The sequence below is a fragment of the Hippocampus bargibanti genome, linkage group LG02, assembly GCF_051943395.1.
Source record: "Hippocampus bargibanti isolate YZ-2025 linkage group LG02, ASM5194339v1, whole genome shotgun sequence".
In the NCBI taxonomy this organism is placed as follows: domain Eukaryota; kingdom Metazoa; phylum Chordata; class Actinopteri; order Syngnathiformes; family Syngnathidae; genus Hippocampus; species Hippocampus bargibanti.
In genome coordinates this window covers 28,913,285-28,938,699 of record NC_142735.1, presented here as the reverse complement: position 1 = coordinate 28,938,699, position 25,415 = coordinate 28,913,285, and the positions used below count along the sequence as shown (strand labels likewise).

At 44.0% G+C, this 25,415-nt stretch overlaps 1 protein-coding gene across 2 annotated transcripts in view; it reads left to right on the top strand.

The window, feature by feature from the left end:
- LOC148902348 (nuclear factor 1 B-type-like) overlaps nt 1–19,534 on the top strand; it is an 83,401-nt gene extending 63,867 nt beyond the window's left edge. Inside the window, exons 7-12 of one of the 2 annotated variants that reach the window (XM_088990793.1) lie at nt 528–662; nt 743–927; nt 4,230–4,368; nt 4,720–4,802; nt 9,395–9,483; nt 14,295–19,534. In XM_088990793.1, coding sequence (XP_088846919.1) covers nt 528–662; nt 743–927; nt 4,230–4,368; nt 4,720–4,802; nt 9,395–9,483; nt 14,295–14,427 — 764 coding nt within the window. In that variant the 3' untranslated portion in view covers nt 14,428–19,534. The remainder of the gene's footprint in view (nt 1–527; nt 663–742; nt 928–4,229; nt 4,369–4,719; nt 4,803–9,394; nt 9,484–14,294) is intronic. The other variant, XM_088990794.1, reaches the window with a different exon arrangement.
- The last annotated feature ends 5,881 nt before the right edge of the window (nt 19,535–25,415 follow it).

Here is a 25,415-nt window from a genome sequence, read left to right as displayed (position 1 = left end):
ATACTATTTCTATGCACGCACGGAGAAAATTACATGCAAACAGGTTCGGATATATCGATAGTCCCGGTTATATCGATATTTTTTCGGACTCCCTTGAATATCGATATAACGAGACTTTACTGTCTTTATTTATCTGCTTATTTGTTTATTTCTTTGTTTGTTCATGTATTTATTTAGTTCCCAATTTATCTGCAGCATTTGTTTATGTGGGTGTTTATTAGTTTGTTCATTTCTTTGTTTGTTTATTAATTTGTTTTTTGTTCAGGGGTGGGGCAGCACATGTTGTGTCCAATTTGCAAAGTCAACTTTTCCACCTGTACCTCCGAGCATCCTAATCCAGGCAAATCCCTTTCTCACAACAACAGGGACGTGTTTCGATCAATTCTTGGCAGGAATAAGCGCCCACTCCCCGTTTTCATTTTTTCTTCCCTCTCGCCTTCCAAACAGACAGACCCGTTTGCTTTGATCTCCCCGACGATTCGGCCATTTGCTGAGCGTGCTCACATGTCACGTCTTTTGATATCCAGGAGACATGTCCTCACCCACCATGAAGAAGCCCGAGAAGGCCATGTTCAGCCCCACCTCGCCGCAGGACTCCTCGCCGCGAATCAGCACTTTTCCTCAGCCTCACCACCCGGGCCTGACGGGCGTCGGACACAGCGGTGAGTTCATCCCCCGCCCCCCGCGGCATTCGGCGGACTTCGGGAGATACTGAAAGCCTCCCCTCCCCCAAACCTCGCAGTTATCTCCACAAGGAGCCCGCCGCCGCATTCGCCGTTGCAGTTCTCCGCCTCGGCCATCCTGCCCCCTGCGCCGTCGTCCTACTTCCCGCACACCACCATCCGCTACCCGCCCCACCTCAACCCGGCCGACACCCTCAAGAGCTACGTGCCGTCGTACGACCCGTCCAGCCCGCAGAGCAGCCAGGTGAGCCCCGACGAATTTGCTCGGTATCTTCTGAATCCGAATAGGGATGTGCAGGATTTCACAATATAGGTTTGGGGGTTGTCCCACTTTGAAGAGTTTCATTCAGCGAACGATATTTGACAACGAACATTTTTCACTACACATAATAAATCGGTGGTCAGTTTTTGTGTTATTAATGAAGCAGGAATCAAAAGTAAGAACAAAAAGATTCTTTAATCTTTGGGATGGCACGTAATGGAGCTCACGCTGATGGTCGAAGCGCGAGGGGAGAGGAGAGAGAGAGCTGTTTGGGAGAGCTTTTATAAAGGCCGGCAGGACGTGATGTCATGACCGGAAGTACAAGTACAAAATGGAAGTCCGAGAAAATAAAACGATGTCAAGACGGACAGAATGTGACATCATGACAGTAAGTCTGAGAGAATAAAACGATGTGAAAGGAAATAGAAATGTTTAAAATGTGTTCATACAGCAAATTGCCCCCTATTTTTGACATTCGCACCTTGGCTTTCTTCTCACTCTTGTTACCACTGCTGAGAAGTTACGATCCATTCCTGTGCTGTATTTAGGAAGCTTTCAATCCATTCCTGCGCTGTATTTAGGAAGCTTTCGTGTTTTTGTTTTTTTTCCCGTCGTTTTTGGGCTTTTTTTCGAGATTCAAAGTGGTCACGAAAATAACAGCTGCACACTGACAGCGTTGTCACCAAAGTGCCATTCTTGTGTCTCATCATCTCTAGGCAGAGTCCCGGCTGGCGATAAAAAGGGAACATTTTTCAAGCGTTATCGCGCTAATTGTCGCGCAAAAAAAGCTAAAGCTCGCAAGATGCTAGAAAAGGGGTGTCCAAATGTTTTTGCAAACGGGGCCAGATTTGGTGTGTTTAAAATGTAGAAGGGGAATGGCAACCTTGGTGGACGTTCTTTGCCTATAACAGCAAATAATTGAAATCGATTTCAGCGAGCCATTCTGTGTTTCACATTTGCTTTTTTATTTTTTATTTTTCTGCTATCTGAAGCATGTTTTGGTTCATTTGAAACATGCCGATCAAAATTGAATTGACATTGACAGTCAACTTTCCTCCTTTTGTTGATTGTCACCACTTTCGAAAATGTTTGGAAAATTTATAAAGTCGTCATTTTAGATTTTTTTTCATGTAGAATTGCCTTTTTAGAATTAAAAAAAAAATCAGAACATTGCCATTTTTGAAAATTGGGGGCCGAAGAGGACATGAAGGTAGCTGGTGTGAGAGAAGAGGATGCACGAACCCGATTTAGATGGAGGACACTGATTCGCTGTGGCGACCCCTGAAGGGAAAAGCCGAAAGGAAAAGAAGAAGACCTCATTCAGTCAATTAGTCATCTACTAATTTGTTGTTCCTAAATTGAGCATCTAGATGGCAGCACTTAGCACACACACACACACACACACACACACACACACACACACACACACACACACACACACACACACACACACACACACACACAACAGCGCCACTGCTCAATGCATTCATTCTACATAGTTGCCAGATGTGATTGATTTTATGACGGGAAGCTGTAGGCGGGATAAAAATTGACCACGGGCCGCATTGGACACTCGGGCTGGACTTTGGACATGTCAGTGCTAGAAGGAACCTTGCGGTGTCGTATTTGAAGGAAAAAGGTGCAGGCGTCTCCTTCGAATAGTCCTGTGTGACATTTATGTGAGTTTTATGTCCCGGCGCTTTGCGCTGTAAACAAGGACTCGGTCTCCACGGTGCGTTTTTTTTTCATTTTTTTTTTTTTTTAGGGGGTGTCTGTTACTCGAGAGAAAAAACCACGGGGAATGATAAAGGTTGTAAATATTTGCCGTTGCCGGGGCCCGGCTCTTGTGCAGAATTAACTGGCCCTCTGCTAGTAGGGGAGGAGGGCCGAGGGTGGTGGCAGTTTGGGGTGGGGGAGTCCAACAAATAAGACGGCGCTTGTAAGCGCGTGGACCAGTGCCAAAATGTTTTTATGCTCGCTTTAACGCAGATTATATTACACTCTAATTAAACATTCTATTCACGTCCCGGGGAACCCTCTGGACACAATTCTTTTCCAGAAAGCCCCCGTTTGAGTTTTGAACTTCGGGCGGTCCCGAAATGAACGCCCCAGACAGTCTCCAGCCGCCTCAAAGGGTCGCCCCCTTTTGCTTTCTTTCTTCCTATATAGTCTCTCTGTGGCGGTGCATTCATGCCATTGTGAGCGCTGGCTCGGCCCGTCTTTTCACGTCCCCCCAACACCCTCCTTCCCGGCCGGATCCATGTGAATTCCATTGATGGCTGCTATTAAAATCTTTGTGTAAAATCATGTAGGAAATCCATACTCATTGACTGCGCGCCCGCCTTCAGAGTCACGGCAATAATAGTGACCGCTCAAATCGGTTCTTTGAATGTGGAAGCAGGCTGGTTAAGTGACGTTCGGCGTCTCCATTCTTGCTTTTGGGCACTGTCGTCACAACACAAAGGCAAATTTAAGCCGAATTTGACGAGGCCCCCATTCTGTGTTTCACATTTGATTTTTTAATTTTAATTTCAAATATATTTAGCATGTGGTTTGGTTTATTCGAAACTCTAAATTGAATTGACATTGAAAATTTAATTTGAAGGTTCACTTAACTTTTTTAACTCTCTTTTTTTGTAACAGTAGGACAGAAGTCATTGTTCTTTGGTTGATTGTTTTTTAGAACATCACCATTTTAGAAAAATAGAAAATCGGCATTTTAGATTTTTTTTCAATGTGGAAAATCAGCATTTTTTTTAAATTGGGGGGCTCATTTTTCAAAAATTAAATAACAATTGAAAATTGTCATTTCATAGATTTTTTTTAATGGAGAAGTTTTTTTCGGCATTTTCGAAAAAAAATGTGTTGCTCATTCAGTCTCCTGTAGTAATTTGCTGTTCTTAATTGAATCTCTAGATGGCAGCACTTAGCACACACAGATAACAAGTGCGACTGCCCAATAGATTCATCCTACATGCGGGCCAGACGTGCTTGATTTTATAACGTAGGCTACAGGCCGGATGAAAATTGACCATGGGCCGCATTTGGCCCCCAGGCCGGACTTTAGATTTTGTCTTTGACTTTCGGACTTTGTCTTGAGGCTATTTCTTTTCCCCCCATTTTTTTGTTGTTGTGGGGTTGGGGTGGGGCACTACTGACTGATTTTACAATAACTACACCTGCCACAAAATGCGATTTGTAACAATCCAGCATTGTAATGATGGCTGAAAATGGATGGATGGCAAAAATAGAATGTTTACCCTTCCCCCTCCTCCCTCCCGCAGCCCAACAGCAGCGGCCAAGTCGTGGGCAAAGTCCCAGGCCACTTCACGCCGGTCCTGGCTCCCTCCCCGCACCACGGTGCCGTGCGACCCGTCTCGCTGTCCATGCCGGACACCAAGCCCATCACCACGTCAACGGAAGGTGAGTGGCGCTCTCAGGGACACAAAATGCTTCGTAAGCATTTTCATGATGCGGCGGCTCGTAAAAACGCCGTAACATTAGCAGACGAGCCCGTCCAATAACACGCGCACACACACACCATGTTCCATCGCTATGTTCTCCTCTCCTGCTTCACCGTTATAAAACATTTAAAGGGATTTACGTCACGCTTGCAGGTTTATTAGCCGCTAATTAAAGTGGGCCTGAAATCTAACCTTGCGGTGCTCCACTTGTCACTATTGGACGCTTGCCACGCTGAAGACGTGCGTCGGAATTTATAGAGCACTTCCAATCAGCGGCCGCAAGTATGACGTGCTGCTGTGTGTCACCCAGGCTACTCGGCTCCCGGCACCCCGACGGCAAACCGCTTCGTTGGCCTGAGCCCCCGAGATCCCGCCTTCCTCCACCAGCAACAGGTAACCACCACCACCAACGTCCTCCTTTTTTTAAGATGCCCCACCTTCTCTCTTGGTTGCACTTGTGGTGCACCTTGACCACTTTTGATTGTCGACCCCCCAGCACCCCCCACGTTAAAAAAAGTTTGTAGTGCGGCTATCGCTTTGTCCGGTTGTACTGCGCTGTCCTCCCAAGGCCCTCTTTCTGTCCTTAAATGCCCTTTTGTTGCGATCGAATTAAAGTCCGCTGCGGCAGGGGGTTAGTTGAAATCCCCTTTTTCAAAGTTGCAAAGTCGGCGTCCGCTACGCAGCGTCATTATCGGGATCAGAGGAGGCCTGCTGTCCTCCGCCGTTAATCAGGAGAGGTGAGGTGTGGCCGTGAGAGAGTGCCGGTGTGTGTGTGTGTGTGTGTGTGTGTTTGCGTGCATGAGTGCGTGCGTGTGCGTGTGCGCGTGTGTGTGTGTGTGTGTGTGTGTGTGTGTGTGTGTGTGTGTGTGTGTGTGTGTGTGTGTGTGTGTGTGAGCGCACACCACCACCCTCCCCGCGACCTTTTTAAGTGCTGGTTTGAGGCCAAGGCTTTTCCAACCACAACTAATTGAATGCATCTGTACGCCACCATATAACCATTGCCCCCCCCACACGTTTTTTTTTTTTTTTAGTGTTCAGTAATAATGCTAATGCTCCATTTGGCCTCCCTATCCTCGCTCCTCTCTTGTTCATTCGTTTCAAAACACATCCAGGGAAGGAGGGGGTCTTGTTTGGCCATATTTTTTTCATACTATTTTGATTTTCAATGGTGTTAAAATCAATGGCGAGCTCAGGATCTGGTCATGAAACCAAGCGGCGTTGCATGGCCAATGTGCCAGAAATGGTAGTGCGCCGTCTGTGCTTGGATTCATCGCGCTTCTGTGTGTGTTCCGCTCGTATTCTTTTGTTTTGGTTTCTGCCTGCGCAAACTGCCGCTCGGCTTCTCTTTTTCTCACTCTTGTGATGTTTGTTGAGGGGCACCGGCGGGAGGCGTTGGGATGGGGGGGGGTCTGTCTCTATCTATCTATCTATCTATCTATCTATCTATCTATCTATCTATCTATCTATCTATCTATCTATCTATCTGTGCACAAACTCACACACACACACACACACACACACACACACACGCGCACACACACGCACACACACACACACACACACACACGCACCTGAGAGATATTTTCCTGGGTTCATAACCGATTGCACAATCCTAACCTACAAGGACAAATCAATAAAAACATAATTAAATATGCACTAATTGTAATGCCGCTGCTGGAACAGGACTGAGTGAGCGATGCTAACCCCCGCTTCCCCCCAAAAACTAAATAAATGAAAACCACACACACACACACACACGCACGAACACACAGAGACAATCTCCCACACACCTGCTCCACGATTCCCAGGCAGCCTTCGTGTGAGAACCCTCCATTCATCTCTCGCCTTGGTTAACCCCTCCAGGGAATGCCACCATCCAGCATTCCGCTGGGAGAGATCCGTGATCAGATGTCATTTGGCATTATCTAAGGAAGGATCCTAATCCGCAATCTGCCCGCATCTGTTCGTGCCACCCCTCCCCCCCCCCCCCCCCCTCACCCCATGCCACTCAGATGCGGCGGTGTCAGTGGGCAGATGGCGAAGCCCCCCGCAGCAGAAGCCGCCGGCGCTTTTGTGGCGGCCGTTGTTTATCCCCAACCCTGAATGCTCGCCGTGCAATTTCTTGACCGCCGCCGACGCCGTCGATGAATATTCAGCGCTATCTGATGAAATGGCTTTTAAGAGGCGGCAGGAGCGCAGAGTGCCGACAGTGCACTTTTCAGTCCCGCCGCTTTGCCAAATGAATGCGGGGCAAGGTTAGCTCTGCGTCGGCCTCTCAGCTGGATTGCGGCCACGTGCGCCGGCATAATGCAACCCCTTTTCTTGGGTGGGTGCGAGCTTGCCTTTTAAAAGGCCCCGCAAGAGTGTGTGCATGGGTGTGTGTGTGTGTGCGTTTTGTAAGTGGAAGCACTAATCCATCCGAAGCATGCATGTCAAGCTAACCCAGTTACACACATCCTGAAATTTGACCATCTTAACCAATAGATATGAGAGGATTGGGGGGGGGGGGGAATATTGACCTGCCAAACATTGCGTCAAGTGATGATACGAGTGGAATCACAGACACTTTTTCCCCTTCCCTCAATAAAATAAAACGATTGTTTCTCGCTTTTTTGTTTTGCTTTTTTTAGTCATCTGCAGTCAAATTGGAGCAGAATGATTTTTTTGTTTTTTTTGTTGTGTGCTTTTGCGAACCCGAAAATTTAAAAATAAACAAAAACAAGATGGAGGAAGTCACATTTGGGGCAAACTAATTGTGATTTTTTTGCAGTGACTTAAGTGAGCTCTAAATAAATGTATAAATGAATTAATCAATAAATAACCGAGTAAATAAATAAATACATAACAATAGATAGATAGATAAAGAAATAAATATATAAATAAACAAACAAATAAAAAAATAAATAAAATGAGCAAATAAATCAATAGGTAACTAAATAATTACATAGATATATAAAAACATACAAATATTAATGAATAAAAACAAATACACATAAATAAATAAACCCACAAATGGGAAAGAAATTAAGAAACAAAGAAATCCACAAATGAGAGATAAACAAACAAATAAATAATCATACAAATAAACATAAAGGAAAAAAATAATCAAACAGACATATCAATCAATAAACAAATACATAAATGAACTTTTTTTAAGCCCAAAATCTCCATGTCGGATTATTTCCATGCTTGCACATTTGGACGAATATGATTGTGCAACTTGTCTCTTGCCGCGCTTGACCCCTTTGGATGCATTGCATTGCCCTAACCTTTACTTTTTGGCCTCTTTTACTGCCGCTTCCCCATTTTTCTTTGTTGGTGTTGTGAGAATTTCTCCTGTAAAATATGCCAAGCACTGTTTTGGGACTTAAAGGACAACCGATACATTTGGACATGTTGCGTCCATAATTTGTAAAATCACTTCAAATGACTTCTACTGAGCACATTTTACAAAGATTCCACCGCATATAGCTATATTTTACGTTTTAAGACTCGCTCTGAATATTCAGGAAGTCTTGTTTTTGAGTTGGTGACGAGTCCGTACGTGACGTCACGAAAGGACCACCCCCTGACTGACATGGTGACACACAGTGCATTTTGGGCACTTTTTTTCGCCACGCACACGCGAGCGCAGCCACTTTTCAACAAAATGTCAGAATGGATTATTTAAACTAACTTTGTGATAGTACTCACCGTTAACATGAATGGTTTACCGTTCCTCATGATTGGTAAAAATCCAGCCGAACGATCGGAATGGAAGTCAACTTGCCGGGTTCATAGGCGAAGTTACTGCGAGCACGGCTCATTAGCTTCCACACTTGCTATCTGCAATATACCTCTCGCAGAAGTATATTGATACTAACGTTTACATGGGGCTTGTTAAAATATTACTGACATTCGACTGTTTCATCGATGTTATTGTTTCTTTGCAAATTAGAATCGCAAATCCTCCGGTGCATTCAAGCGGGAGCATACCCGTCTTTTTTTTTTTTTTTTTACTCGTCGGGCTCATTTAAAAACATGACTGCTGTGTCCGAGAGGACACTAATTTCATCTGTTCTGTATGTCATGCATATTAGCATATTTGACAATAAAGCTGACTTTGACTTTGATGACGGCCAGTACCATCCAATCAAATTTGCGCTTTCCGCCAACTGCAGTCCCAACAGGAAATGAACGGCGACAAAGCGAGAATATGTTTTTAGTTTTATCGGCGAGCCAAATGCAATCATCAAAAGAGCCATATATGGCTCGCGAGCCATAGGTTTCCGACCCCTGTTCTAGAGCAAGGCAGTGTGTGACCAATAGTGACGTCACAAACAAGGGGGCGGGACTTTCGAATCTCTCCAGTTTTAACCTCATTAGTGGCAGTTTTGGGCAACTTGAAGTCATTTTTATTGGTGTTTTGCATTTGACTAAAAATATCAGCCTGCGTGTTTTGGGTATTTTAGATGCTATGAAACGTTTTTCTGATGTCAGTTGGGAAACAAAAAAATGGTGTTGGTTTTCCTTTAAAGTACCTAAAATTTTCAGATTTTCCCATAAGGGACTTGACAAGCTCTCATTGTCAACTTGAAACGTGCGCTGATCTGCTCTTCAAAGTGATTGTTTCCAAACCGGCCGGATGAGACATTGTTGGAAGCCATTTGCCGGTGGTGGGAAACCGTTGGTTTTGCCCGTCGTTTATCGTCTGCGGCGACGAATGATTTCACCAATCGCTCGCGTCCGATTTTTCGGTAGCCCGCTTGGATGCGCGTGTGGATGACCGGTGCCCAGCATGAGCCAAAATACGCCCATGATGCAACTAACTAACTCCATATTTTGTTTCTTTACTTCCAGGTTAACAGTGATTGCATGTTTTCCATTCATTTGTTGTTGTTTTTTTACCCATAATGCTCTGTCCTGCATGCTTCTTGTTCTCTGTCCACTGTTGACTTGTTGTGTCATGGCCCGAGTGATCTGACCGCGAGCATTTCAATTGACAGCTGAAGAAGTGTGACTGGAGCGTGACTCAAAACGGCAGGCATTATGGCCCCAGTGCCGCTGACGACACTTTGGGGATTGCTTGGCAAAGGTAATTCTTTTTTACAGTCTTTCACGCCCCCCCCTTTTTTTTCCTTTTTTTTTTGCACACACTCCACCCGCGGCCGTCGCTTCATGACTCACGCCGTTTTCCTTTCACGTTTGTGTAAGCGGCGCACATCTATGAAGATGATTAACCCTCCCATCCCCCAAAAAATAGTCATCCCAGCAAATAAAGCTGTCCGACTATGGCCACAAAAATATTTATTCAACATTTAGAAAGCAAAATGCTGCTTAGCTTAATATTTCAAATTAGGAATGGAGAGGAAATGTGTTTAACTTTCCAGGTTCCAACAGGCCAACTTTTTGCCTGCATGCTGAAGTCATGCTTCTTCAATGAAGCAGGCATGAGCTCAGCACCCCCCCCCCCCCCCCCCCCCATTTACAGCTCCCCTTTCCGCTTTTCCTTGTAACTGCGCAAGCATGTGTGTATGTGTGTGCGTGTGTGTTTATGCGTGCGATCGAATTAATTTAGCGCCAGCTGAAGGTCTTTCCGCGCATACACACACATGCAGAATCCCCTTCCCGGGGCCCCCAAAATCGGCCGCAGCCGGAGGAGAAAATGTTCTCACGCACCACCTAAGGCGTTGTCGTCATCTTCCAAGTCGTACAAACAAAACACTTTTGGAAGGAGAACCACAGGAGAAGCTAGAAGCTAAAATGACGTTTAAACCCCCCCGCCCCAATACATACATACATACATACATACATACATATACAGTAAAGTCTCGTTATATCGATATCGGATATATCGATAGTCCCGGTTATATCGATACTATTTCTATGCACGCACGGAGAAAATTACATGCAAACAGGGTCGGATATATCGATAGTCCCGGTTATATCGATATTTTTTCGGACTCCCTTGAATATCGATATAACGAGACTTTACTGTATATAGAGAGAGACTGAGATATGGATATACATTATCGTTTGTTGTTTTGTTTTTTTTTTTGGGGGGGGGGGCATTTTTTCTTTTTTGTGACAGGCCTCATTGGGATTTTAACATGGTATTAACTGATTCACTGCCAGACTTGTCATTTACAATCAAATTGCAGGACCCACAGGATATTCAGTGTTAGGACTACATAAACATTCAATGCGCCGTATGAAACCTTAGACCACAGGTGTCAAAGTCAAGGCCCGCGGGCCAAATCCGGCCCGCCACTTCATTTTTTTTTGGCCCGCAAAAGCAAATCAAAAATGTGAGCCAAAATTTCATATTTTTGGATGTCAACAACAATAAAAGACAATATTCTTGACTTCAGATTTGAAAACGAGTTATTCATTAATTTGCTGTGTGCTCTATATGTAATATTTGAAGGGATTTAAACATTCTAATGGGTTCCCCAAATTCATAACGGCCCTCGAGAGGAAACCATAACTACAATGTGGCCCGCAGCAAAAAATGACTTTGACACCCCTGCCTTAGACTCTCTGCTTTCATCAGAAAAAAAAGGGTTAATTCCTAAATTATATGGGTCGGCCATTATATGAGCTTGAAATGAAGGCGGCTGTCCAAAATACAATGCAATACATTCAGATTGGTTTATATAGCGCTTTAACAACAGGTGAAGCTGGAACAAAGCACTAACATGGAAAAGGGGAAACACTGCTCCCTGTGGATTGCCAGAGGCCATGGCCAGCGCTTTATGGGCACCCAAACAAGAAAAAACAAAACCCAAACAATTTTTTTCAATTCCCGAATAAATTTGTGAATGGCAGTGAATGAGTTGAAATATGTGACTTGACTGCTTTTCTTCTTTTTAATGGATACAATACTGCACTCACATTTATGAAGTGTGGAATTAGTGTAATTATTTTATTTTACAATTCAACTCGAAATGAATGCAGTTGTTTCAACATCTCAATTGTCAATGTGCTTATTTCCGTAAACCAGTTATTGAGATGAAAAAAATGCAAAGTACATTTTAAATGAACTACCTGCATTTTCAGAACCAAAATATGAAATAATGCAGCGGATTTTCTGTTCAAATCTTCAAAGTGAATCAGAATCAGAAAACCATTAATTGTCCCACAATGGGGAAATTTGCAGTCCACAGCAGACATTTGATAGGAATGGGGAGTGAAAGGATAAAAAACCAAGATATTCTAAGCATAGTAAACATGTCAGAAGACTGAGATGTATACCGTAAATGTGCAAAAAAATGTTTCATAAAAAACTGTACATAGTGCAAGTGTGTAAAAAAATGCCAAATGATATTGTTAGTGGTTGAATCGGTCGACGTTCCACCGCGCTAGCAGCGGGTTGTTAGCGATGAGTCCAACATTGTCGCTTTACTGCCATAGTCGTTCTCCAAGTGCGCCACAGTCTCTCTGTGACTGCACCCTTGTTGTTGTTCTACTGGTGCACGGTGATCCTGTGTATTTCATTGAAAACTATGTGACAATTCACAAAGTTGTTCCACTAGTTCGCGGAATTGTCTAACAGCAAAGAGCGTACTGGTCCAAGGTCCTTACTTGGGCCCCACGTGGAATAATTCTGCCCGACTGGCAGGAATCGGCCGGGCAATCCATCGCAATGCCATTAGTTAATCTCATTTGGCCGACTAATCCTCCAGCGTTGCGCGGTTGCCGGCCGAGGTGCCGCCAGGTTCTTGCTCAGGTCCCCAAACATTTTGTCGCCCTCAAAAACCCATTCGGGGCCCCCAAACCGATGTCGCTGCCCACTTCCGAGTAGCCCTCCATTAGCGTTGACGGGATGAGCCTGACGGCGGCATCCCGTCAGCGGCGAGACGTAGATCGGATCAGACGGCCGTCAATTTGAATTCGATTAAAAGCGATGCGGGGGCGGCCACAAAGCACGCTTTTGTGGCTGTGCGGTCCTCGCGACGTTTCATTACCTGAGACGAGAGACACAGGGAGGGGGGGGGGGGCAAAGAACGGCTCGAAACAGGAAAGAGAGCCGTTCTTGGCCGCTCTGTGCCTCCTTTGTTCGGCAAGGTAGGAAAAACTTAATCCCCCTGCTGCGAGGAACCGGCGCTACCCCTCCCTCCCCCCGTTTCCTGCCCAATGATTTTTGGCAGGAGGACAAGGAGGGAGGGGAGAAGGGAAAGACAGAAAAAGAAGCGGCGAAGAGAATTGGGGGGTGGGGGTTAAATCCTACCAATGCGATCTGTTGATGTCTTTGTCGGTGGCCTCATTTACCCCCGACCGCTACTTCCTGTAAGACTTTGGGCTGGACCCGATGACCAGTTGTAGGGCCGTCCCATACTCAAACGGTTCTGAAAAGTCATCTTGAAAATACAATATATTTTCCAGACAGGATAAGTTGGATAAGCGGTTAGCACGTCAGTCTTGCGGTTCTAATTTCATCTGCATGCGAACAACCCGGCGAACCCGGCGAATGGACTTTGGCTTCGTTTGTGATGAAATTTCCCCGAGTTGTGTGCAGACGTGTGGATGGTTAATGTGACCCCATGAGAGTGGCAGCATGGTGTACTAAACGGGTTGGATGGACTAAACGGGTTGCCACAAGTCAACTGGGGCAGGCTTCAGCTCCCATTTTTCCTTCACTTTTGGGCTAAATCTTGATGGGTTGGGGTCAGGGGCACAGTTAGGGCTATTTTGTGTCACTTATTCTCAAATTACAATACATTTCAATTCTTCTTTTCCAAGTCCCGCACAAAACCCTCGCGTGTATACGGAAGATGTACCCAGCGTAACTGCAGTCAGTCATGTGGTATTATTTGGACAAGAAAATGAGTACAGTAGTCACAATATCAAAGTTATTCATAAATAAATATATACATGAAAAATAGAATAATGAATGTACATATGAATGAATGAATAAGTAGGTAAGTAAATAAACAGACAAATAAATAAATGACCAAATATAAATAAATGGCTAAATAAATGAATACATAAATGAAAAAATATCTAAATAAATAAATAAATAAATATCTAAAACTGTTTAGTTTCATAGTGAGGCGCAGGTATCCAGCCACCTCACGTGGAAGAGCTGAGATGAGGTCCCACGGTGGGCTGGGGTGGGGGGTGTAGGGCGCTCTCTGGGGGTAAAAGAGGTGGGCAGCAATGTGAGGGTAAGTTGAAGAGGGGGCTGGGGGGGCTAATTATCTGACATGTACGTAACGCAGAAACCCCCCGGGAACAACGGCGCACTTGTCCCTGCTCGCGTTTTCAGTTAGCACCGTTGCTCCCCAGGAACAATCCTGGTGTTGTTTTGCCATTAGCGTGATATGAATAGGGATGGGATGGGGGCTTTGTGGAGGGACCCCCACCACACACACACACACACAAACTCCTCATCCTTCCCAGGAGGGCAAAATCCCTCACACAACCTTTTAGACTGCATATGAATTAAAAAAAGAGGACCAATGCTGCAAGAATGCAATGAGTGTAGAAAAAAAACACATTATTAAAAAAACATCTGAAATATAGAGTTAAGCAACAGCGTATGCACCATTTCCTAAAGTATTACTTCCAAAAATACACGGATGGATGGATGGATGGACTATGGATGGGTGGATAGATAGATAGATAGATAGATAGATAGATAGATAGATAGATAGATAGATAGATAGATAGATAGATAGATAGATAGATAGATAGATAGATAGATAGATAGATAGATAGATAGATAGATAGATAGATAGATAGATAGATAGATAGATAGATATTATTATAAGCTAGATAAGCTCGCTCAATCGCCGCTCACTGGTGAACTCAGCTCAATAGCTCCGATAGATAGATATATATTCTTTTTTTTGTTTTTTTACTCATAATTTCTGCGTGTTTGTCTTTCTCTCTGCTTCCCGACAGTCCTGGTACCTGGGCGAGCTTAGTTCCGTTTCAAGTGTCGAACGGGACACCGATCCTGCCAACAAATGTCCACCAGAACTACAGCATAAGCATCATTGGTGAGCCGCTGGTCCCCGCCGAAACCGGGAACTGAGCCTCGTGGGTGGACAAGCGCTTCGGAGGAGGTGTGGTGGACTTTGGGCTTTTGTTTTTCCTTGAGGGGCCGAAACCAGCAAATGCAGCGGCGGCTGTACAATCTGAACACTCTTCCAAGGCCTCTCGCCCACTTTTTCCCGGGCGTTGCTCGACGCCGGCGTAAGAAAGGAAGCGTCAGGTGTGCCACCCCTCTCCTACACCCTCACATAACCACACTTACACACCCACACAGACAGACACACACAGACACGCACCAGCCAGTTGTTGTTTGCAGAACTTTCCGATGCATTCAAATACTGTGATGTATAGATGCCTTAATGTTCTACTGCATGACACTCAAATCTGTGCTTCTGATGACAAAACGCGGGGGCCGGGGTGGGGGGTGGGGCATCAAACAAAGTCACTGTGTACACCGTCGAAAAAAAACAAACATTCAGAATGCTTCTTCGTCGACTGTGATGCCGGGAGAAACAAAAACGTTTGTTGCTTGTTGTTTTCTTTGTTGGTTTGTTTGTGTCCCCACCATTGAGATAGTTAACTACTTGAGATTGGGACCCTCACTAAAAGATTTATGACCCCTATTAAGTTTTTTTTTGAAAGAAGAGCAATTTCCATGGAGGCAAGTGCAATTGATTTTTTTTGAAGGGAAGCTATCAGTCTGTCAGCCCTCAGACTCTAAAGGAAACGGGGATAAACATGGAATAATGTTATGGGTAAAAAAAAAAACGTTTTGATTTGGTTCTTCTCACAATTTGATTTCGGTCCCAGCAACAACACCAGCACTTGTTTTTTATTCCGTGTCCTTTCTCAATGTACAGGGGACATATTGTTTATTCTTTTCTTATTTATTTCTTGGCAAAGGGGGCGGGGACAGGGGGACATTAGCCCTTTGTAAAAGAAATGAACACATATGGTGTGTAAAAAAAGAAAAGAAAGGAAAAAAAGGCATTTCATTTTTTTTCTTCAATATTTTATTTCTTAATTTTGATAAGATCAACAGCATTTTTTTGGCCATTGGCTTTGAAAGCGTATGTTTACAAGAGGAGGAAGAAAGAAGTGTTATTGGATGGAAACGTGCAGTGAAATTGTCAATCAGTCAGGCGGTGGCAAAAAAACAAAAACAAACAAAAAAGACTTTTTTTTCTTTCATAATCACGCCATCAGCCTCTGCAGTCTTCACTTCATTTGCACGACGATACATGACGTCCACATGACGTGCCTTGCCACACTCACACACACATACACACACACAAACACACGCACACACACAGACATACATGCACATTCTGATTCTTTTTAATCATCATAGGAACACGCAGAGTTAACATTTTTAAAGTTTTTTTTTTGTACTTTGAACATGAATTGTTTAATTTCATGTAATATTTTTGTGTCACAGTTCCATCGCGTATCCAGGCTGTGTATAGTCAAGTTTGTAATGTTTTTTTAATTTTTTTGGTTTGGTTTTTATTTTATTTTTTTGTTTTCCCTTCAGTATTTTTGCCCCTCCTCCCCCCAGGGCATTTCTAATAACCTATCATACAACCCCCCCCCCCTCGACTTTCCACACTCATTGTCCTTGAATTCAGAATGATGAAACTTATGCAATACCAAGTTTTGCCTATATAGGTAGTGCTTATAGACAACGTCAAATATTAGAGGCTAGTTTGGAGATAGACACTATTGTAATGCATTTATTTCCTTGATGTTGATGTTGTTGTTGTTGTGATGATGGCGGCGGTGGCGGCGGCGACTTGTTATACCCTTTTTTTTCATAATTTCTCTAATTTTGACCAAAGCAGAGGCTGCCGTCGGTGCAGCGTTTGTCAAGGTCTTTGCTTCAAGCTTCGTCCAGTCTACATTTAGAATGTTGTGGTTTTTAAAAAAATAATCTTTTACTTCCTACAAGTGCATCCACGGTGGTTCCACTGCAAAGTCACCTGACAGTCTGACTGTGTGTTTAAAAAAAATATTTTAAAAAATTGCTGACGAAGAGACCACTCGACTTGAGGTCAGGACAATCACGCTAATATCCCCTCCTTTACCCCCCCCCACACACACACACACATAATCATCATCTGGATGCAATCCCCATAATCGATGCCTTAACAGCAGCAACAGCTAGCGGCCCGTCAACTACGCAACAATCACACACAGCGACCAATCGTGGCGAGGGCCCGCCCAAATCAGTGTCGACCGTGTCCATTATCTATTCCCAACCACTTAAAAAAAACACTAGGGCCATAATTTGGACCCCCCCTCCCCGCCCCCACCCCCACGCATGTTTATAATTTCGTTCCACCTTGATCGCATACAAATAACAATTCATTATATAGTGGATGTGGGTGTGTTTTTTTGAGTCCATAACGGCTGGATTCTGTGCTTCCCAGAACATTTTCAGGAGTCTTATGCTCTCCTGTATGGCTCAGGATATTCACCTGCTGCTACATACTCTGTGTGTTTGTGCGCGTCTATCATGCGATGACACGTTAAGCAAGTTAATCCAGTCCTACCCCAAATGTCAGCTGCAGTCAGCGTTAGAGTGCACGATATTTTTTAGCACGGCGACAAATTGAGACAAGATCGTGACTTGAGCAATCGACTTTTGAGGGAATTTTGGTGGTGTCCGATGCGATTCTTTTTTTTCTTTTTTTTTAGCAATGTGCCTTGGCTTCATCAGAATTGGGAAACACTGCTCAACGACATGCATGCGTGATCAATTCCCAGATTTAAATTTGCAACCCTCCACCGCCACCCCCTCCATACTCCATCGAAGGAATACATAGCACTTAAACGACATGTAGGCAATCCCTCCTAGCGAAATCTCTCAGGCCTTACAGGGGCATTATGTCTGTCAATCAGTGCGACACGCGTTGACACCTTTTTGCACTCGTTCCCCCCTCCCAACTGCAAAAGCAGGACGACAAATCCTCAAGTCGAGCTGCATCTCTCCGACTTTTTTTTTTCATGGTAGGGGGCAGTTGAGTGGGGGAGTGGGAGGGTCTTTCAATGGACAAAAAACAAAGTTTGTACACTGTAAATCTTCCCGAAAATTTAAAGCCTTTCTTTTTCAATCTTCTAATTTGGGGAGGAGGGGGTCAATTCCATTTTTGGAAAGAAAAAAAAGTGTTTCCGAGACTGGTTTGGAGTTAGAACTCGCCAGATCCGCCGAATGAATACAATCTCAAATGATGTTGCCTTCCTGTAAGCAATGTGATTGTGTGGGTGTGAGGGAAGTGTGAAAAGGTAGGGGTGCCGAGATCCGCTTGTATGGACAATGCAACCCCCCAAAAATTTGTCCGTGGACGCCACAGAATTATCTGAACATAGTTCCTTCTGGTGGCAAGATGGCAATTTAGTTCCTCGGCTAAGCATGATGACTAATCGAAGTTCCTCAATTCATGTCAACGTGGTCTCTTGGTGCCAATAAGCCACAAAAGGGCAGAAAAAAGAACCGAAGGCTTAGACTTCGACTTGAACATAGTTCCTTGGCACGATAATGCCACAAAATTTCAGGAAAGCCTTATCGTCTCAGCAAAGCTCCTCAAATTGATGTCAACATAGTTGTAAACTGTGAAGATGCGGAGTTCGCTGTAAAAAATTATAACAACATGAAGGCTTTTTGTTTCCTTTGATGATGTAGATTAAAGCATGTTTTTTGAACGAGCTGAATGCTCGTGGATTGTTCCATTTGGCTTTTTTTTTTTGTTTCCTTAGCGTGTGACGTGCATTTTTCCCTTGTGAGTGTAATTTCTTGTCCGACAAGTCATTGGCGTGTGTATTATTTGCAGCAGCTGGATGGCGACTTTGCCGAAAATCCCGCTCGAGACCCCACACCCAACTCACCAAGATCGCACGAAAACAGCAGGGTAAAAAAAAACTAAATACTCATAAATTTAAAAAAATTGCGGAATACAAACGTCATACTATCAGATAGTTGTCGATGTTTTTTTTAATATTTGTTTTTGTTTGTTTGTTTTTTTGGGCTCGCGGAGAATAGTCCTTTTTGGGTAAAAAAAAACGTTTTCAAAAACCCCACCCCTACACTTTCTCCCCGTGTCTTCCTGCGACTCCCTTTTTGTGAACCGGAAAGCATAAGCCCGGAGTAGCAAAACTTCCCCTCCGTTTGACTTGCCGGGCAGAATTTGAATGTCGATCAGTGTTCAATGGCGACCCATCAAGTATTCTCGCGTTGCCCACCGTGACCTTTTTTATGCAAAACACGTGCAATCCGCCCACCTCCCACTCCCCCCCACTACCACCACCGCCACCCACACCCACGTTAAAGTCACCGCAAGGGCTCGTACCTGCAGGAAGTCTTTTTCTGTCTCTTTTGTCTTTCTCTCATCGACCAGCAATTTAAAAAAAACTAAAACAAGACGAGCAATGCAGTGCCTGTTCAAGCTGTCCGACTTGTACATACATGTGAAATGTGACATAGACTTACTTTTGGGCAGGGCTTATTCATGTCTAAGCATGTCAGCCACACATGAAGCTTGCTTTTAGTTTTCAAAATGAGATGAAGCAAACTTTTTTTGGTTTGTTTGTTTATTTGGGGCAGCGCTATACAGTTTTTCGAAATGCAGGGCAGGTCTTGTGGCACTTTTACACCCACTTTCAATCCCATTCCCTTCCCTATGCACACACAACAACAACAACACTAACCAGGCGGCTTTGTGTAATTATGTAGTGATGGTAGTTTTGCTGCGAGTGTGTGCAAAAGGTCTTTCTATGTATCTGAATGTACGTTTTAGAGGACTTTTTTATTTTTATGTTGTATGCCATTTTTCATTTTAGGAGCCACAAGGTGTCCATTGTGAACTGTAAAGGCATATATGCCTCCTTTCTCTCGTAAGTTTTTTTTTTGGGGGGGAAGCGACACCTTCCGCTCGGTTACATTTGGTGCAGGGGTTAAAATTGCCACAAGATTAAAAATCAATGTAAATAAAGGCTCAACTCTTTTCTTTTCTTTTTTTCTGTGATTGTTCCTGTTATATCCAGCCTATACTGCTAGCAGCTGTTCTTACTGCAGTCAATTACTGGAAGTGGATATATTTCCTATGCAAAAACTGTTTAAACAATAAAATGAGCTATGCTACAACAAAAAAGGTCTTGGTCATATCTTTGCACGAATGTGTTTTATTTTGAAAGGGCAGACTATATCGTACAGTAAAGTCTCGTTATATCGATAGTACTGCTTATTACAATACTATTTCTATGAACTCAAGGAGAAAATTACATGCCCGCAGGATCGGATATAGCGATAGTCCGGTTATATCGATATTTTTTCCGACTCCCGAGAATATCAATATAACGAGACTTTACTGTAATTGTGAGGGTTTTTTTCCCTCTGGGTTGATATAGAGTCAATCATTTTGGTGCGTCTATATAATAGACACAATACAATTTGAGCACACTACATGGGCCACTGGGACTAAACAGTATCACTTCTGTCTTCTTTTCATTGAAGTTCAAGTCTTTTTTGCTCAGTGAGACATAGATCTCACAGTCATCTGCATAGCAGATATCATGTTTCCTTAGGATGGAACCCAATGGGAGAATATATAGAGAGCATAGGCCCCAAAATTGAACCCTGCAGAACACCACACGACAGAGAGGCAGTACGTGACTCAGAGCAGCCATGGCGAACACAAAGGGTTCTCTCAGAAAGGTAGGACTGAAACCAGTCAAGGGCACTACCAGTATATAAATATACATAGACAGTTACGTATATATATATTTTTCATATGTATGTATGGGTACATATAGATATATTGATGTACAGGTATCATCCGACTTATGACCGGGTTCCTTTCCGAACAAATGGTTGTAAGTCAAAATGGTTGTTAGTCGAAATCCATTCAAAATGTTGAATAGAGACTCCGTGCTAAATGACCTGCAAACGATCTTATTCGGACACCACGGATGCGGGCCGGCATGGGTCTGGGTCGCCGGTGTTAGACTGGTTGCCCTCTCCCCGGCCTTACCCCGCTCCCTGCGCCAACGCGCGGCCCGACCCCGAGGCCGTCTGCGGCGCCCGACCCGACACCTTGCCCCGAAGCAGAACAAACTGTAGAAGCAGAACGAACGTCCTATTCTGCTCAACAAAGGCAATCAACAAATCGTTTTATGAAACATAATTGAGCCCAAATCCTCATCTATTTGGACATCTCAAACCACTGACAGCAAGCCTCGATAACGGAGGGTGGAAAATACGCAGGAGACGAGCGGGTGCGAAGACCTTCACCAAGTCCTATTGAAGCCAAATGCGGACTCCCGATGGCCCGCCGCGCCATTCTCGGCACACCGTTCTCATTGCCCGAGCGCCGATGCCCAACCCGGCTCAGCTCTAGTCCTGGCCGGGCTACGGGAGGCGTCAGGGGACCCTCCCCTCTCCGGTGACATCACACGGTCGATAGCTGCGCGAGACTGAGATGCTGCCTGGCCAAAATTGTTGTACGAGTTGCCGGGCTGCTCGCGTGTTGTGGTGTCAGGCGAAGAATTAAAATAGAAAAAATAGGGACTGGCGGTCGCGGTCCTAAGTACGGGTAGTCGTATATGTCGGCTGTTACCCGTATATATGAATATGTATTATATGCAGATAAAAAATGTATTATTATTATTATTATTATTATTATTATTATTATTGTTATTAGTATGTGTGATTGCTGGATTAAAAAATATATATATGTATTTTCAGTGGGCAACCAGCAAAGACCAAAAACAAAAATGGCTTTTCTTTTTTTTAAAGACGCCTTGACCGTCTGGGAGCTAATTGGATTTCATCCCTTCTCCGAAGTGAATCCCGCTTCCCCAGAGAGCAGGCGCAGTTTCACTTTGCTAATCGAGCATAATTCTTCAGTGCCGTGTGGCCGGGAGAACCATCTCGTATTGTGTCTCTGGGGTCACTTGAGGTAAAGTCCACGTGGGTCACAGCGTCAAGCGCAACCAGCTCTGATCTCGTAAGCCTTCCTAATGCGATCGAGGCGGAAAAAGTCTGTCCAAAGCGCCAATTAGAGCTCATTATGCCACGGCCTCAGATGCACCCAGTGGCCCTCCCCGCGCGTCCCAAAAGGCCGGGTGTGGCGTTATGCGGCGCCCGCCACCAATGGGGCGTGCTGATATCAAACCATCCCATCTTTAATGGCAATCATTGCACCGTTTATCCAAATTGGCCATTGGGAGTCCGCATCTGGCTTCAATAGGACTTGGTGAAGGTCTTGGCACCCGCTCGTCTCCTGCGTATTTTCCACCGTCCGTTATCGAGGCTTGCTGTCAGTGGTTTGAGATGTCCAAATAGATGAGGATTTTGGCCCTATTATGTTTCTTAAAAACGATTTGTTGATTGCCTTTGTTGAGCAGAATAGGACGCTCTAATGGAAATCGGCCATTTTTGTTTGAAGCAACCGTATCGGGAACAAAGTTCAAATACAATCAACTCTGATGCCAGTTTTTCAGAGCGACCAATATTTTATGTGAGAAATAACAGGATGGGACGGCCCGGTGGACACATGGTTTATGCGTTGACCTCACAGTGTTGACCACATGGTTTGATTCCCGCTATGGCCTTGATGTGTGGAATTTCTACCTTGGGCCTGTGTGGTTTTTCTCCGGGTTGTCCGTTTTCCTCCCACATTCCAAAAACATGCATGGCGGGCTGATTGAAGACTCGAAATTGTCCCTTGGTGCAGTTGTGAGCTCGAATGGTGGTCTGTGTATGCGATTGGCTGATGACCAGTTCTCGGTTGTCGAACACAAGAGCTCCCTGCTGCAACAAATGAGATTTAAATAAATAAACAAACAAATAAATAAATACATCTGAAGTTTGATAAATAAATAGATAAGTGGGTAGGTGAATAAATAAAAAATAAATACATACATAAATACATAAAACAGACTTGCTGGCAAACAGGAAGTCAACCGTTTCGGTTTGAAGGATACATTTTGGGCCCAAATCAATGAAAAACACTGTTTCAGCAATCAATCCTGATTCGGTGCCCCACCGATAAACCCTTTTGGTGTTTAGCCGCCATTTTGGGCGAGTTCCAGGCCTCACACTTTGAACTGCCAGATAAGACATTTGTTGGCATCCATTGTGTACACAACCTTACCGATTGGGCCGGCGTTTACCAAACCAACAGTTCAAAAGGGACACAACAACCTATTTTGCACTTGAAGAGGGCCGAGGAGGGAAAATGCCTTAAATAGCGTTCTCATCGCCGTGTATTCCCACACGCATTTGCATAAATTTCATAGTCTTAAATCGCCCGATTGGAATCGGAGCGTGTTACGAGCCCACGTCGAGGTGGCGGTACCAGCCCGTCGCCACTGAGGCTCCTTGTTATCTTGCTGAAAGCACGAGCCGGGTCTTAAGATCGTGGGATTTGTTCCCAAATGAAAGCAGCAGGATGGCTTTGCAAAAAGAAACAGGTGTTGGCTGTTTGTGTGTCCGTAGGTTGCAAAAACACGCTGTTCATCTGTTGTGTGCGTGTGTGTGTGTGTGTGTGTGTGTGTGTGTGTGTGTGTGTGTGTGTGTGTGTGTGTGTGTGCGTATGTGTGTACGCATGTGACAGAGGGGCTTCGATGGGGAAGAAAGAGGGGGGCTTTATTGAAAAGTACGCCTCTCCTCCGCTCTTCAACATGCTGGATTAGCACCAGCAGTTTCCCATGGAGCCATAGCCCCACCCACCCTCACACCCACACTCCTACCCCCACATTTGCATAAGGCGCAGACAGGCGGAGATGTGACAAACAAACCTGGCACACACACGTATACACACACACAAACACACACACACACACACACACACACACACACACACACACACACACACACACACACACGCACGCACGCACACGCACACACACACACACACACACACACACACACACACACAGAACGTCAAGCGGCTGGATGCCTTCTATAGATGAACCCAAATAAACGCAGTCCCTCCAAAATGGCCGCCTCATGGCATATTTTACTGGAGCTCCGCAGCTCGGCTCTCCGCGCCGCTGTCCGGCCGCCAAGTTCCCATCAGGCGACTGATTTATGGCGCTCAGTGCATTCCACAAGACACCCGAGTTGAAATATGAGACGAGATTCCGGGAGGATATTCGCTGCGCGGTGCCGCGTACCCCCGGTCTCACATGAGAACGTTGAACAGGGCCGTATAGGCAGCGTCAGCTAGGTCCTGCTCATTTTTTGTTGGCTTCTAAAATGGCTGCTTGGAAACAAAATGGGTGATACTCATTTTGGGAATAGATCCACAAGTTCCTGTGATGACAGTGTGGGGCAGTGAGAGTGGCCACAGGGAGCGACAGATTTCGTGGAATTCAGCCTTAAAATGGCCGCTTTATAACTAAAATGGCCAATGACCCAATTCCACCTTCAGACTTTTTTCATGTGAGCTTTTATGATAGGCATGTCTGCCTAGTGTCCTGCTAATCGGTGAAAGTAGTGATTGGTAGCTCATCTTGCAGCAGGATTTAGATTTAAAAAATTATAAAATGACCAATTCCATAACCAAAATGGATGAATTCCTGTTCAATTTCAATTGGTAGATTTGTAAATCTGTAACGAGAAGCAAACTTTGATAAAAAATGGTCCCATTCCTGTTTATCCACATTTGTGGACGGGGTAAACCAGCACCTGACTCCGCCCTCTTCAACACACCTGTTCCCAATCTATTCAACTTTTCACTTACTGGGCATTTTAGGAGCCTTTTTTGTCTTTTAGACTCTCAAACTCGGATTTTCACTTATTTTCTAAAAGTTGCTTCGGTAAATCTAATTTAGCTTTAAATATGTATTCCACATTTGACTATTTTGCAATGTAAAATTGGGATATAATTATTTGTTCTGCATTACTAGAAGTCAAGGTCGTTATTAAATAGAACCTTCTAAATTCATATTTTGCAATATATATATATATATATATATATATATATATATATATATATATATATATATATATATATATATATATATATATACAATATACAGTATAACAATGTATTATGAACAATATATAATATATTGTACAATATATGTCTTGACAATATATATACAACCGACGAATATAAAATATAAAATATATGGGGAAACTACATTGAACACTATATTACAATATATTCTAATATATTGCAGTTATGTATTGCAAAATGTATTTTTGTTTTGTAAGGGTTGTTACCCAAATTGTCTCTTCCTTGTCATTTTAGGAGCTTTTTTGTTTTCTCCGCCAAATTTTGAACAGTAACCAGGCTTTGTTGTTGTGACTTAAAGACAAAAGCGCTTTTGAGGCATCCAGAGGACAAGACAAAATTGAGCCGCATGACTCAGCAAAAGTGACATTGTCAAGTTCATTGCTTTGAAGAGACAAAAGGTAAGCCCCTCTACTTCACGTTTTTCATCTTTTAGTCATGGTTATGTCTCCTAATTACGCACCTTTCCTCTATTTTTAATCACAAAATGGCACAATCATAAAGGTTTGAGGTTTGGACTATTTAGCTAAATTTGTTGTTGACCAGTTAGCACCATATGCAATGGGGCTAGCAAGGATGACGAAGCAAAAATTAACATAAGATTGATATCCAACCATTTTACTCTAATTAAAGTAACATAATATCAGTACTCAAGTGAACTTTATTTCATTATAAAGGATTTCACCTTGCTATTATATTTAAAAGTACATTTTTTAAATGCCGTAGAAGAAAATGAAAAATGTCACAGTTTGCTGCTTCAGGTTTATTGCCGTTTGGTTACCGAAAGCGCCATGAGCCGCGTGCTAACTATTTGGTTGCGATAGCTCCAGCTCGATGATGCGACTTTGTTCTGTGCGAGCGTAATTTTTGGCATCGGCACATGTCGGCTAAAACTTGAGGTATTTTCAAAGAATACTGCACGTGCGCGTTCTCCGCCATGTTGCCACAGAGCTGATGTTTGAGCAAGCTGCTTTGGCAACGCCGACGTTGGCTTTGCGCAGGTTTTCCC